The 12975-nt window shown below is 37.9% G+C and overlaps 1 protein-coding gene and 1 long non-coding RNA gene across 4 annotated transcripts in view; both read right to left on the reverse strand.

Moving 5' to 3' along the window:
* The window catches only part of LOC127637610 (phosphatidylinositol-binding clathrin assembly protein-like), a 90503-nt gene extending 85256 nt beyond the window's left edge, over positions 1-5247 (reverse strand). For all 3 annotated transcript variants that reach the window (XM_052118962.1, XM_052118876.1, XM_052118794.1), the window contains exon 1: positions 3895-5247. In XM_052118962.1, the coding sequence (XP_051974922.1) occupies positions 3895-4024 (130 nt within the window). In that variant the 5' untranslated portion in view covers positions 4025-5247. The remainder of the gene's footprint in view (positions 1-3894) is intronic.
* Positions 5248-8335: 3088 nt separating this feature from the next.
* On the reverse strand, positions 8336-12735 carry LOC127651371 (uncharacterized). The gene is made up of 3 exons (XR_007971570.1): positions 12356-12735; positions 12127-12222; positions 8336-10412 (listed from the first exon to the last, which is right to left on the reverse strand). It is a non-coding gene; the product is annotated as an uncharacterized LOC127651371 (long non-coding RNA).
* Positions 12736-12975: the final 240 nt, after the last annotated feature.

The raw sequence follows: 12975 nt of genomic DNA on the forward strand, positions 1-12975 counted from the left end.
TCTTTATTATTTGCTGCCCAAGTATTGAATTAGGCCGTGTGTTCACGAAAGCTTTTTTTTTTCCTGATGCAAGCTTGTTTTTTCGATGGTTTGCAATGGGAGCGCTGCGTATTTAAAAAACAAAAGCCAGCCGCATGACGAGGCGCTGAGCATCTATTGCACGCTGTGCGCTAGGCATTTTTTCTGGTCACAGAGAGTTCAAAATATTTTCGACTTTGGATAAAACACAGCGCTCGTCACCATCACTTTTTACCCAGCTGTCCAATCACAGTGGAGGAGGGGCGGGACAAATACGACACCAACCAACGGTCACATCCTACTTGTACAATGATTGGACAACAATGGAGTTTGCTGGTCTCTTAGTAGGGCTGCTCGGTTATAGCAAAAATCCTAATTGTTGATTATTGCTCTTGATATTGTAATCACAATTATTAATGTTGATTAAAATGTTTAATTACCGTGACATCACAAAGTAAACAACCGTGTGGTTCTTCAGAGTAGCAGATTTCAATGGTTGGATATGCGCTCAAGTTTCTTTTAAGCATCTTTTAATCATATTGTTTTGTATTTTATATTGTAATAATGTTTGTTAAGGTAAGACAAATTAACATTATTGTAAATTGAAGGTACAGAATAAATTGAATTATTGCTAAATTACTGCTTAATTATTAGTCCATGTACAGTAAATAATATGGCATATTCAATATTCAAACTTATTAACAGCCGATTTAAATTGACCAAGTTACTTATTTCGTTTAGTAAGCCCTTTCGTGGCGGGACATAAGACCATTCATCCCGTTAGATCTTCAATGGCTATCTTGTTCATGTAAGATCATCGATAGATAATTTTTGGCACAATCTCCACACATTATTCTGCACTCTCCCGAATGCTCTCATTAAAAACAAAGCTGTCTAATCAGCATAATAAATCAGTTATTTACACCACGCCTGTGCCTTGATTAGAACGGGATCGTTTTAGTTTTGTCGTGTTGCTCATTTGCAGTGTATTTAACATCTACGTTCAAAGCGAGCAATGCAATATACAATGAATCCAAAATAATTATAAATTTATTTTCGCTCTTGTTCTACAGCTTATTTTCAAGTGTCAGGTGATGTTTCTTCAGTGTTAATTTCCGTGTGCCACCACGAAGAGAGCTAGAACATAAAGCAAGCATCTGGGCATTTCGATGGTTTAAAACATGCACATTAGGATCAGTTGTCATTACAGATAGGACGGAGGACTAATCTAAGTGGCTCTGATTGGTCATTGCCATTTCATTGCTCAACAGACAGGTTAGTGATTGGTTAGAACACTCAACCGCTGCAAAAACACATTATAAATAGAAACCATTGATGCAAAAGGAGCAGACCTAAATTGAACGCCGTAATCATCAGTTTTCACGATTACATAATCGTGGCAGCCGTAATCGTGATTCTTTTTTCGTTTAATTGTGCTGCCCCATCTTTTAGTATTCATGTCTGTACCAGATGACATTCCCGGACTAAAAATAATGCTTCAGCCTTCCCTTCACCCAGAGCAAGGGAAAACTAAAAAAAGCTTTGGTGGAGACACGGCCTTAGTATCGATACCGAGGTAATAGGGCTGGTATCGTACCAAAGGCAAAATTTTGGTATATGGGCAAACCTAGTAGCTGCACTACCCAATGTTTTTAACAGTACAATATTACATAGCTTTGTGTGTTAAGTAATGTGACAAAACTTTGTGAATGTGTTCTTCCTGAAGTTTCTATTTCTGAGGACACAATGAAATGTGAGCACATATGGCACATCTGGGCGCCGCCAAGTTAATGTTCCATACATCATCAAATTGTCTGACTGATCATGACACATGGGGAAATGTGACGCAGTTGTAATTAAACCATACAAATAAAACTTTTAAAAAAAAATGTCTTTAAAATATCAATAATTAAGGTTAAAAGATTCAAGTCGTTTTCTTTAATATTCACGAGTCCTTTTTGTCGAGTCAAGCCTTAAGTAATTTCATGTCGAGTCTGGAGTAGAGTCTGAAGTCAATTAAAATGAGACTCCAGTCCGAGTCTCTAACTCGAGTCCCCATCTCTAAAGTAGACTATGAATATTTCATTGTAAAACAGCACGCAAACCTTTTTGGTATTAAAGTTTGGCAAAGAATATGGACATTGTTTGAAGAATGCCTCGCAGTCATGTTGGAATACAAATCATACACTTACTGCAGCCTCCTGTTCGTAATCTTTTTCTCCTTGCGGTGACACGAGTCACTACCTACACTGGCGGCCAAAATTTGGAATAATGTAAAGATTTTGCTCTTATGGACTCTTGGTACTTTTATTCACCAAAGTGGCATTCAACTGATCACAATGTATTAATGTCAAGACATTAATAATGTGAAAAATTACATTTACATATTTAGCAGACGCTTTTAGTCAAAGCAACTTACAGTGCACTTATTACAGGGACAATCCCCCTTGAACAACCTCGAGTTAAGTGCCTTGCTCAAGGACACAATGGTGATGGCTGTGAGGATCGAACCAGCAACCTTCTGATTACAAATTATGTGCTTTAGCCCACTATGCCACCACCACTCATTTACTCAAATTACTATTTCAATTCAGATTACAAAATCCTCCATGTGCAGCAATGACAGCTTTGCAGATCCTTGTTATTCTAGCTGTCAGTTTGTCCAGATACTCAGGTGACATTTCACCCCACACTTCCTGTAGCTCTTGCCATAGATGTGACTCTTGTCGGGCACTTCTCACACACCTTACAGTCTAGCTGATCCCACAAATACTCAATGGGGTTAAGATCCATAACACTCTTTTCCCAATTATCGGTTATCTAATGTCTGTGTTTCCTTGCCCACTCTAACCTTTTCTTTTCTGTTTCAAAAGTGTCTTTTTCTTTGCAATTATTCCCATAAGTCTGCACCCCTGAGTCTTCTCTTTACTGTTGTACATGAAACTGGTGTTGAGCGGGTAGAATTCAATGAAGCTGTCAGCTGAGGACATGTGAGGCACCAATGTTAAGCTTCATTTAATAAACCAAATAGCTTTCAGCTGTGTTTGAAATAATGGCATGTGATTTTCTAGTACAAATTAGCGATTTATCATGATTACTCAAGGTTAAGGTGTTGGGGTGATGGCTGCTGGAAATAGGGCCTGTCTAGATTTAATCCAAAATGACTTTTTTCAAATTGTGATGGTGCGGTTTTACATCAGTAATGTCCTGACTATACTTTGTGACCAGATGAAAGCCACTTTGGTGAATTAAAGTACCAATTTCCTTCTGAAACAGCAAATCTGTGCATGATTCCAAACTTCTGGCTGCCTGTTAAAGGTAAGATGTAGCTGATGTGCTGTATTCTGCATTAACTTTAAGATTTTGTCAAAGTAATCAATGACTCAAAAAAGCTTTAACAGACTGCATGCACGCCTGTATTGACCTTCACCACTCCCACACCATGTCCAAGACAGCAGCAGCATACACAGATTCAAGGAGGAGCAGCTAGTTCTTATGAAGTAGATTTTAATAAATGAAGCTCATTACAGGATGACATAACCTCCTCAACAATACCACATATCAAAATAGAACAATGATGCCTTACAAGCTCACTGGAAGACAATGGCACTGAATGAGTACATCACATTACAGAGGCATCAGCTCCTTGAACTGACCGTGTCCAAATACAAATCAGCATTCCCATCACGAGCACATTTTAATTCATCACTGGTGTCCAGAAAGCTGCGGATGTGCAAGCAAGCAAAACTGCATGCCAGTGGTGCAGTAAGACATCAAGCCTTTAAAAACCTCCTTAAAATACCTGTTTAAAAAACACCTTAAAATACCTGTAAAGTGACATGAGTACAATTACAGGAGCTTTTCTGATATACTCACAATCAATGTGTTTCTTTTTGGGTCCACTGACTTCATGTGTTGTGGCCTTGCAGACAGCTTTGCTGATGGCTGATCCAGTCATGCTGTGCTGGGCTGCCGCGATGCGATCGGTGATGGACTGTCCTGACATCTTTAGTTAGCTACGAGAAAAATTTGCTAATTGCCACTAAACTTGAATCGTATTTCCAGTACCTATTAAATACGCTGATGGTTTTACAAAAATATGAGTGCCTTGCTCAGGTTAACAAACTGGCTTGATACAAACTGTATTATGACTTATCTCTTGAGTTTGATAAGTTTTGAGCCAGCTACCAAGTCGAATGACACTTGTAGAAAAAAGGAAAAATTACCTAACTAGTAAAAATGCGGTCACAACTCGATATGCTGTAACTAATTTTTGGTGTGAGCTGAGCTTCTGTTAGCTAATATTACTGAGGCAGCATTGGCACCAAGTGCAGGAACTTATAATAGTGAAGTCTGAAGATACAAAACAACTGTTGGAAAATGTCATAGCTATCAGTCAGCACAATTCAGAGGATTCAGACAGAAAATATAACCTTTCTGCCAGCTTGAGCCTCACCAGAACATACCTAACAATAGAAAATAAGATAGATGTATGAAGTCACAGCAGCCTGGCTTGAGATCAGATGAACAAAGATGATATGTGGGGTTTCCTCCCTTTATAAACTACTAGAACACTGGCACCAAGACTAACCAGTCTAACTCAGGCAGGTTTGCTGGCAAAAAAATATGCATAGGCGTACAAACCAAGCCCTATCAGACTTGGCAAAGAAAGAGATTTCTGGTGGCAGGAAAGCTGCTTGACAAAAAATGTAAATATACTGGTAACAAAACTGCTAGCTAAATAATGTAGTCAATCTTTTTCCGTGGGCTAATGTGATCCGTAAACAAACTATCTGCCCAGCCAGCTGAGTAGATAAATCACATCCGAGTCTAAATGACCGTTCCAGCTTACTTACATTAGTCAATTATAAACAAAAACAATCCTGCTGTAGTCTAAGCGTTCCCAGCTATTCATACGTAACACTTAATCTTCACAAAAGCGCTTATTATAGTTGAAAAGAAGTCGATCGCGCATCCCGACGAGGACAGAGGAAAGTGTCCGGCTCAAGTTGGACTCCAGCCCGTTGAGCCAGCGCGTCTAACCGGATGTCTGGTACTCTAGCCTTCCGCCCCGCTTTAAGTCTCCAAACAAGACACGAGGTCAAACCGAGAGAGGTCGAGTTTTTCAGGACTGAAGGTGGGTTAATGTGGCTGTAAACCCCCTGTCTGCCGCCGTCTCTGAGAATGTGGTTCGTCCCGTCAGCTCTCTGTTATTCCGGTTTAGTGAAGTATGCGCTGGCGGAGCTGTTCAGGACAAAATGGCTTCGCCGTGATCAGCTGAACGACGAGCTGGCGTTTGATTGGACGAAAGCGAATGACGTTCTTTAATGTCGAGTTCGTGGGAAATATCGTTTCTGCTCTGCGCCCCTTGTGGTATGTATTTATTTATTTATTCATTCATATTTGACATGTAACCGAAATTATTTACTTGGGATTTAATATTATAAGATTTAAATAAATAAAAATTTTTATAATACATATACAAATTGTTAAATATTATATTTAGATTATTTTCATTTGCAGTGGGTTTTCTTTTTTGGCGCCCATATTAACAGATTACAGCATTCACATTGTGAGAGGGAGTCACAATGTGTCCCGTACCAAGACGCGGCAGTGAGTGGATAATTTATAAAAAAAATTAATTACCCCCTCTCAAAAAAAGTTATGGTCATATTGAAAAAAATATAAGCTCTGCCTCACAGAAGAGACGTGGCCAGTGTTAAAGCACAATTTGTCAGTCCCCATGAGGACAAAAGCTTATAAATCATACTAAATTATGTTTTTTAAAAATGTGAAAATGCAGAAAGTTTTCTGTGAGGGTTAGGTTTAGGGGTAGGATTAGGGTTATAAAGTTTGTACAGTATAAAAACCATTATGTTTATGAAAAGTCCCCATAAAACATGGAAACCAAACATTGTGTGTGTGTGTGTGTGTGTGTGTGTGTGTGTGTGTGTGTGTGTGTGTGTGTGTGTGTGTGTGTGTGTGTGTGTGTGTGTGTGTGTGTGTGTGTGTGTGTGTGTGTGTGACACTTCCTGCTGTCCTCTATATTTTCTGACAAGCTTTTTCTCTTGTCTAATGTCAGTCCATGGAAGTCCGGTGTCGATATATTTAAAATTATACAAAGATTATAAATATGGAACAGCGTTGTTGCTGGTGATAATCATGAGGTGCCAGGTTAGTAAGTTATACTTGTGGACATTTTTTCCCATTTTCTAAATTTTAAATTAACAATTGAGAATGTTTGTTCATCTACACATATCTCCAAATATAGAAGCGCTTGTGCCTTTTCACATCCATTCGAAGAAGTGAAAGAACGCAGGTTTGGTCTCAGTATTGTTGGTCATGACAGACCGGAGGCAGTTCAGAATTTCGGACTGATCTTAGTAGACAAAATATGTACCTCCTATCGCAGGTTTTCCTGTGAGATCAGTTTATTTCACTTTGGTGTTGCATATTATATTGCCTTTTTACTGTTTAAAATAATACAGGTTGGTCGTGCATTCTTGTTTGACCAAATACAAAAGCCCTGAATGTCTCATAGAAAGGCTTAGGACTTGATTACATCTTTTGGTGTGAGTCACAGAATACGACATCTGCGTCAGAAGCATGACAAGGCTTTCAGATCTCTGTGCTTGTGTCTATTATTCACATGTGAATGACTGAGACGACTTGTGCTTTTCTCTATTTTATGACATCTATCAAATGGAGCAAATTAAGCACAATGTCATGAACTGCTGAGATCAGAAACAGCTTTAGACTCTTTCCTTTACTTGTGTGTTTAATATAACTATCTGAGGGAAAGAACCAAGTCACTTTCTTTTCAAAGTGCGTTTCAAGGGCAGTGAAACAATTAATATTAAAAAGTAATTTGGATTAAAATGCATAAAGTACTGCATTGAATACAATCATATAAAACATTAAAGTGAAAAAAATTCTCTCATTATTTACTCTCCCTGATTTCATCCCAGATGTGTATGATGTTCTCTCTTCTGCAGAACACAAAGATTTTTAGAAGATTATTTCAGCTTTGTATGGGTACCAAAATTTTGAAGCTCCAAAAAGCACACAAAGAAGTATAAAAGGTTATCCATATGACTCCAGTGGTTAAATACATATCTTCAGAAGTGATATAATAGAAACACATCAATATTTAAGTCCTTTTTTACTATAAATTATCCTTCCTTACCAGACGGTGGCGATATGCACAAAGAATGTGAATTGCCAAAATCACAAGAATGTGAAAGTGGAGGTTTAAAGTAACAAAGGACTTAAATATTGATCTGTTTCTCACATACACCTTTCATGTCACTTCTGAAGACATTAAACCACTGGAGTATTATGGATTACTTTCATGCTGTCTTTATGTGCTTTTTGAGTTTCAAACTCTGTGTGAAATGTATGGATTTACAGAGCTGAGACATTCTTGTAAAAAATCTTTGTGTTCAGCCGAATAAAGAAAGTCATACACATCTGGGACGGCATGAGCGTGAGTAAATGATGAGATCATTAAAATCTTTGGGTGAACTATTCCTTAAATGTAAACTTTTCATAGATATTAAAATAGACAATGTAATGAAGCAAATTTCTCAAACACCATCATGTGCCATGTTAACAATAGATAAACATCATATTTGGATTTTACATTTTTGTTACTACATTGCATATATACATGAGAAATTAGCAAATTATTCAAAGCTGAAAACATTAAGCCATGACATTATATTATTATAAGTATGATATCCTTGATCTCTAGAAAAAGATGAATCTAAAACTTTGAGGTTGCTTGTCACCTTTTCAAGATTAATAAACCAAACCTGTGTGAAGAGTCGAATAATATAACATGACATGAGGTAAGCAGAACTATGTTTCTGGGGGAAGGTACAACACACCTTATTTCATGAGGAAGTGGTTAGAATAGCAAACCATAGTGTTGTCAAACTGTGACTTCATTTACAAGGAGCGTGAGAACATGTCTCATTCCAGGATCTTTCAACTTGAATTGAAAGTATTTTGTTTTGTGTAAATAGCTCAATCTATTATGAACATCTGTTACTGAAACCATATAATTACAGTCTACTTGTGGAACCGGTGGCACTCTGAACTCTAGTCTAGAGCTCTAGAAGGTTATGCTAAATCTTTGTTGTTTTAGTTGATTTAGTCACACCACTGATAAAATAAATGTTTAACACTAATACATATTTTTATTTTTTAACACAAAAACATTCAAACACTTGATATTTATGATGTGTTATAATTCACATGCATAAAGACTAAAACAGTACAAAAATATTTCAACACAACATCTTTTCTACTCCTTCAGAGATTTTGTTTACTTGCAAACTTTACAAGTTTGTGCTAGTTAGGTGATCTGAACAGTTTATGTGACAGCCCCATCTAGAGGCATGCAGATAAAACTATTTCCATGGCAACTAGATCCAGCAGTACCCCTTGGCAACAGATGCTGCATCTGACTGATCATTTCCCCAGGGAGCATCCTACCAAATTAAACAAGAGATGTCTGAGGCCACTTATCAGTGACAGTATAAGCAATATAATATGGTACAAATTCTGTTCACAAAGGTACTGGTAATGGTTATAAGTGTTATAAATAACTACATCGCCATGGCCACAATAATACTGTGATTGGTTTATTCTAAAAATTACTCAAACTCTGTTGTAAGTAATGGGCAAATTTGTATATATATATATAGAGCGCGTGTGGAGGCTTCCCGCTATTCTCCGTGGCATCCATGCACAACTTACCACGTGCCCCACTGACAGCTAACCACAATATAGCGACCACGAGGAGGTTAACCCACCCTAGCAACCGGGATTCGAACTTGCGACTCCAGGTGTGGTAATCAGTATCAATACATACTGAGCTACCCAGGTCCCCCACACATTTTTATTTTTAACATAAATGCTGTATCTGTGTATTGGCAAATAATTATTCAAACCACAGCATGTGTGGTTCATCAGAGTTTTGTGACATATCAAAGCAAAGATAGGATATGTGAGTGTGAATCCTTTTGATTGACAGAGCATTTAGAGTCTATTGTTAAACTATTTAAAATTCACATCTCCCTCTCGATCAATACTTGCGTACAAATGCAGTCTGTTCCTGCAGCTGCTCAAATCTCTGATTGAAAAAGTTGCATGCTGAATGCTGATAGTGTCCACATGCAGTCATGCTTTAAAATGATGATTTCTAACATTCCGATGTCCCTAAGAGGAGCCTTCAGGTATGTTATGTGAATTAAAGAATGAATGGTTTATTGTTGCACAATGTTTTCTTAGAAACATAGCATCCCAAACATACGCTGAAAAAACAACCTAAAAATGTGCTTAATGTGGTAACATGTAAATTAACTTGTTTGACTGAATCCAAAAATGTTATTTAACATCACTGAATGAACCTGAGTACATTGCAATACACTAACAAAACTGATTTGAAGGGTTAGATCAAGCAAAAATAGCTCCTTAAATTAAAATGTATTAAGCTCAATTAACAGCATTTGTGGAATAATGCTGACTACCAGTAAAATGTATTTTTGACTTGCCCCTCCTTTTCTTTAAAAAAAAGAAACAATCTAGGTTACACAGAGATGATAATGGAAGTGAATGGAACCAATCCATAATTGTTAAAATAATCTCTGTTTCAAAGTATAGCCACAAGACATAAACAATATGTGTGATGACATCATTTTAGTGTGATAAAATTACTTGCCTTTTCTGTGTACATTTATATACAGAATGCCATGTCAACGTAACACTGTAAAAATTACGAATTAAACAACTTTACAGCTCAAATAATATTTCAGTTTTAACAGAAGAATTAATGTAAGTGCTTTTATAAAATTGTGCCTCAACGTAACCTTGATTTTGCTTATTTTAAAGATAAGGAGAGACCGTTGAATGAGCTAAACTTTTATTGAACCTGGAATACTCCTTTAAGGGATCAACTGAAGGCTACCACTTTTTACAGTGTAAAATACATACAGTAGGTTACTGGGGCTTTCCTCAACCAACGTGTACAACTTAAATATAAACATGGCCAAAATAATTGACTTCAGATAGACAGCACCTGTTTTAATTATTTAGAGTGACTAAAATAAGTGCTTACAGGCCTACACATTCACGGACACTCGTACGCACAACCTTCACAAACATAACCTGCTATCAAACTACACCTGACAGGCTGTCGTCCTCCGGTCTGACAACTACAGGCTGACAACAGCCTGTGCAAATGTACCGCAGCACGCAGAGGTAGACACTACCCGACAGTCCCACAGTCAAAGCCAACAGGATCAGACTCATGTATGATGGCCCAGGTTGGTGTGCAAATTGGGGGAGCATGTCACTGTCCATTACTGCAGGTAGTTCAGAGTTCTGGGCTGAAACATTAAGATGAGACAAGCAGTTTTATTTGGCATAGAATACACAATGCAAATGATTCATTTATGAAATAAGTATAGGTTATTATGTCATCTAAACTTTTCTTATATTAGGACTTGGATATGTTATAATGGAGATATAAAGTTTATCATGCACAGTGGTTAGATGTGCTTTATGTGGTAACATCTAAATCTAAATACTATTTAACACCACTGAATCAACATTACATCACCAACAAAACAACATTTAAGGGTTAGATCAGATCCTAAGTAACAATTGGAGGTTTGGGTACAATGGGGCTAAAGGCATACAGTACCCTTAATCGCTTTTTTAGCTCAGCCAGTAAAGACACTGACTACCACTCCTGGAGTTGCAAGTTCAAATCCAGGGCGTGCTGAGTGACTCCAGCCAAGTCTCCTAAGCAACCAAATTGGCCCGGTTGCTAGGGAGGGTAGAGTCACATGGGGTAACCTCCTCATGGTCACTATAATGTGGTTCGCTCTCGTGGGGCGCATGGCGAGTTGTGCTTGGATGCCCTGGAGAATAGCGTGAAGCCTCCACACACGCTACGTCTCTACGGTAACACGTGAGTTGTGCATGCATGCCCTGGAGAATAGCGTGAAGCCTCCACACACGCTACGTCTCTACGGTAACACGTGAGTTTTGCATGCATGCCCTGGAGAATAGCGTGAAGCCTCCACACACGCTACGTCTCTACGGTAACATGTGATAATATGCGCTGATTGACGGTCTCAGACGCGGAGGCAACTGAGATTCATCCTCCGCCACCCGGATTGAGGCGAGTCACTATGTGACCATGAGGACGTAGAGTGCATTGGGAAATGGGTATTCCAAACTGGGGAGAAAAGGAGAGAGAAAAAAAAAATTCTTTTTTGTTGTGCCGAGGGAGCCTTTTACTCCAAACTTGTAATAAAAGCTACCCATGGGTTTAAAGAGATATCATGCTGATATAGGGGCAATAGTTACAGTGCAAAATTTGTCAACTAATGCGAATAATTTGATGCTTTTTTGAGTAACAAATTAAGATAATTCTTATTCAAAATAACCACTTTAGAAATGGGTGCACCATTCTCTGTTCATTTCAATACAATTTGCCATTTCACAATGTCTCAAATATTCTTTAAACGAATGAATCTCACGTATGATTTGATCAGTCAATTTGAGCCCACTTTGAACATTTTAATAACAAATATTTTCCCCCACTTGTGTAAAACAATGTGTTTTATGGGGGGGCTTTTTTTTATCCCAAATACCATCCTTTTACGTGTTGGACAGTTATTAAAAAAACATTTCATTTAATCACCTTGAGCAAAACCATAAATGACAAATGAGTATTTTGGCTCAAAATAATTATGACAATTTCAGGGATTCTCATTCTACATTTGCAACGTTTAATTTATTTATTTTTGTATTTTTTTTATGTTAGGCCAAATTGCCTCTCAATCAACCTGTAGACACTACGGCAATGATTTCATGGATCAGGAAAATGTTGCAGTGGGCAGTGACAAACAGGTGTTTAAGAAAGTGCTGTAGTTGTTGCTTTTGGTACGCTACCACTTACCAGTTTAGTATTTGTACCCTACCAATTAACAGTGTATATATACAGCACAAGACAGTAATTAATCATATGAATATAATGAAACATGGAGAACAAAAGACACAAGATAAACACACAATGAACAATATCCCTACCTGAATTCACTTGGAAAATAATAAGCAGCAGCAATTCTGTCCCCATCCACAACATAAGGACTTCACTTTTGGTATTTTCCTTTCAAAGAATGTAGCCTACAGCAAAACAGTCAAATGGAAATATACAGACTAACTATGAACTTAAAAAAAAACCTTATTATACTTTGTAAGAATCACTTTTGACTGGCCTGGCCAAAAAGTCTTAGAAAAATCACCCAGTGTTACTTACCAACAGCTCAAACTTGATTTTCAGGAAGAGATATTTCTATTTCCCTCTTTCCAGTATTACAGAGGTGAGTGTGTCCCACCAGTCGTTAATCTCTAAATATCTTCAATGACGTGTAGAAGCCGATAACAGTTTTCAGTCCGACGCGCACTTTTACAGAGAATGCCTTTGATCAGTCGGTAATGAAGATTGTGTTAGTGTTCACGCTTCTGCTGGAGTGTCGGACGCTCGGAGCACACATCAGCATTGGTCTTCTGTTCACGTTGTCCCTACTACAACCAGTTGAGTGATCAATACTCATTCTCTAAGTATGCTCACAGACTTTCGATGATTGCCCAAACCTGGATATACTGTTCCACATTTCTATAGATGCGCGATGAGGCGTCGAGGCGGAAAGAGATGCTCTCCTCTATCATTAGCGCCTGCAGCTCACGCCCACAATTTTGAAATTGATGCAATTATCCCTCTCAAAAACCATCGAGCTTTTACAGCCTTCAGTTGCTTTTATAAGTAAATCGATCCTCGCTTGTTACCATATTTTCTTTAAGTTTCACATTTTTTTCATCATTTTCAGTGAAAATGCTTGATTCCTTCTGAAATATTGTTTTCCTTTCATCAGGCTC

Source organism: Xyrauchen texanus, chromosome 1 (assembly GCF_025860055.1).
Source record: "Xyrauchen texanus isolate HMW12.3.18 chromosome 1, RBS_HiC_50CHRs, whole genome shotgun sequence".
Taxonomy (NCBI): Eukaryota; Metazoa; Chordata; class Actinopteri; order Cypriniformes; family Catostomidae; genus Xyrauchen; species Xyrauchen texanus.